The sequence below is a fragment of the Fukomys damarensis genome, unplaced genomic scaffold (genome assembly GCF_012274545.1).
Source record: "Fukomys damarensis isolate Sample0158 unplaced genomic scaffold, DMR_v1.0_HiC HiC_scaffold_19, whole genome shotgun sequence".
Classification (NCBI taxonomy): Eukaryota; Metazoa; Chordata; class Mammalia; order Rodentia; family Bathyergidae; genus Fukomys; species Fukomys damarensis.
The window spans coordinates 59,217,136-59,219,952 of NW_022900931.1; the positions used below are offsets into that span (position 1 = coordinate 59,217,136).

The window sequence follows — 2,817 nt, forward strand, 5'->3', positions numbered from 1 at the left end:
GTATCGTCAGCACCATGGGCTTTGTTGTTTCGTTTTTTTTTTTTTTTTTTTTTTTTTTTTTTTTTTTTCCTTTCACTACTAGGGATTGAGCCCAGAACCTTCACCCTAGGTTACATCCCCAGGCCTCTTTTTATTTTTTATTTTGAGACAGGGTCTCACTAAGTCACTAAACTGCTCAGGTTGGGCTTGAATTTCGGTTCTCCTGCCTCAGCCTCCGTGGGTGCTGGGATTACAGGCGAGCCACGGCCTGTTCGATCGTCCTCAAACTCTCCCATGCGCAGTTGCGCTTTGGGCCCTTTATATTTTGCCAAAAACATCATCCACCGCTTTCTTCTGGCTAAGTCCACTTTATCCTTTCACCTTGGCTTAAACCCAAGCCCTTTCCAAGAAGGTCCCGTGCGATCTCAGCCACGGTCCTCCTTGTACCTGACTACTGACCCCTTCCCACACTCGCCCCTTGCTGTCCCTGCAAGGTTGCCACGGTCCTCCTTGTACCTGACTACTGACCCCTTCCCACACTCGCCCCTTGCTGTCCCTGCACAGCGCGTGCATTCCCACCTCAGGACCTTGCGCTGCAGAGTGCCCTGTCGGGAGTGCCAGCCATCACTCTTTATCTGGCTACCTTCCCTTTTTGGTCAGCTTTGGTCCAGACCCCTTACCGTGGCCTCAGGGGGCCTAGATCAGTGGTGGCGAACCTGTGGCACACGTGCTGCAGCAGGCACTCAGAGCCCTCTCTGTCAGCACATGAGCCGAGCCACCCCAGTGAGCTGCCGTTTCTAAACTATAACCTTAGTATTCAGGTTTAATCGTGGTGTTGGCACTTTGTGATAAATGAATGAGTTTTGGGTTACAGTCCAGGCACTTGGCCTCTAAAAGGTTTGCCATCAGTGCCCTAGATGATCAGAGTCCCATTATTACCCAATTTAACCTCCCAGTACCCCTCTCTCTGAAACTAGCCATGCCAGCACCTTGAATTAATCAGCAGCTCATCCCAGCCTCAGGGCCTTTGCACATGCTCTACCCTTTGCTTTTACTCTCTGCCCTCTAGCCCATATCCCAAAGTCACTCTCTAACCATTCTTGTCAGCTTTTATTTTATTCTGTGCTCTTCAAGCTCATTCCAGCCTCATTCTTTCTGCCCCTTTTGTCCCCTCTGGCTAAGAGCCACCACGCCTCTGGTAGCCTCCTCCTTGTCCTTTATGCTGGTATCAAAAGCCAGATCTTAGCTAGCTCCTGTCTTTCCCCTCCTTACTCTTTCTTGAGTCCCTCCACTCCAGTCCACTGGCCTCCTTGCCATTGGTCAAGTCCTCGAGCTTATCCCTGCCCCAGGACCTTTGCACTTGCCGCTCCTCCTTCCATTTGCCTCTCTCCCTGCCTGTTCCATCTCTGTACATAAATTACAATGTTAAAAGCAAGGACCCTGGAACCGGTCCAACTTCAAATCCTCACTCTGCCACCATGGAACAGGTCATTTGGCTTCTCTGTGCCTCAGTTTCTTCATCTAAGATGAACTACTTCACAGGGCTTGTGTGGAGATGAAATGAGGTTGTATATGTCAAGAATTTAGTACGCTGAAATAACAACTCAGGTTGGTTATTATTATTCTTGCCTCAAGTAAAATGTCGTCTCACAGAGGTGGGAACATAAATGCATATTAATAAATATGCTTTCTGTTTATCTAGACCTCTCTCACCAAACACTGGGGCCTAGGGGTGAGCTTTCCCTCCCCCCCAGGGATGCTGTGGGAATTAGGGAGGCCTTGGCATGGTGCCTGACACATAGAGTGTTCTCTTGGGCTCGCATTTCTGGATCGCCTGCCCTCCTCCCCAGAGCACGGGCCACTGCACCCTGCCAAGGCCAAGGCCCCCTAAACCACTCAATTCATTAGTGGCTATTGTGCCTCTGTCCCAACAACCTCAATTTTCCACTTCTCTCTTTTTGTTAAGAGAAAATCAGTCTTCCTGTGCCTCCAGTGTGTGGTGCTCCCTCCACCCGGAAACCGGGGGCCGTGTCACCCCATCTGTGCCGGACGTGCACCTCAATTATTCCCCCACATACGCGTGCCACAGTTCCCTCGCCTCACATGCGACTCGACGTGTCTCCTGTCTGAAAATGCCCAGATCTACAAGTCTGAAAGTTCGTAACAACAAGAACAGTAACAGCCAACGCTGACTGAGAGTTTGATGGGTGCTAGGGCCTATTTGAAACACTGCACGGGTCTTAACTCACTAAATCTCCCCCACCAGCCTGCGAATATACTAGGACTCTGAGCCCCCACTGTACCACGGAGCTACATCTCCAGCCCTTTTTCTTCTCTCTCTCTCCCTCTCTCTCTCCCTCTCTCTCTGTATCGTGAGACAAGGTCTTGCTAAGTTGCACAGGCTGGGCTCGAACCTGTAATCCTCCTGCCTCAGCCTCCTGAGTCACTGGGAGGCAGGCTCACCACCTGGCCAGCTCACACGATCTTTGAGCAGACCTCCATTCCCGACCCAGGGCCTCTCGTCTTGTACAGGGACAGGAGTGGTCGCTCACCAGCGCTTGGCCCGGGTACTCCCGTCGCAGGGCCACCTTGACACCGAGGGCCTCCACCCGCACGGCGTGCGTGTAGCTCACGGTCTGGACGCCGCGGTGCTCGTTCTCCACCAGCACGCGGAAGGCGGGCAGCGCCGCGTCCTGGCCGCAGGAGCCCACCAGCAGGTAGGTGCAGGTGCCCATGAAATCGAAGCGCCGGCCGTCGAAGCTGACGTAGTGCGGGTCCCCAGACGCCTGGCAGCTCCCGAAGTTGTCCGGGTAGCAGCCCAGGAGGCCGTTCTCCACG

The 2,817-nt window shown here is 53.0% G+C and overlaps 1 protein-coding gene across 1 annotated transcript in view; it reads right to left on the reverse strand.

Annotated features, from left to right (window-relative positions):
* Fcgbp (Fc fragment of IgG binding protein) overlaps window positions 1-2,817 on the reverse strand; it is a 34,589-nt gene that overhangs the window by 21,353 nt on the left and 10,419 nt on the right. Inside the window, exon 7 of the mRNA XM_010614537.2 lies at window positions 2,532-2,810. Coding sequence (XP_010612839.1) covers window positions 2,532-2,810 — 279 coding nt within the window. The remainder of the gene's footprint in view (window positions 1-2,531; window positions 2,811-2,817) is intronic.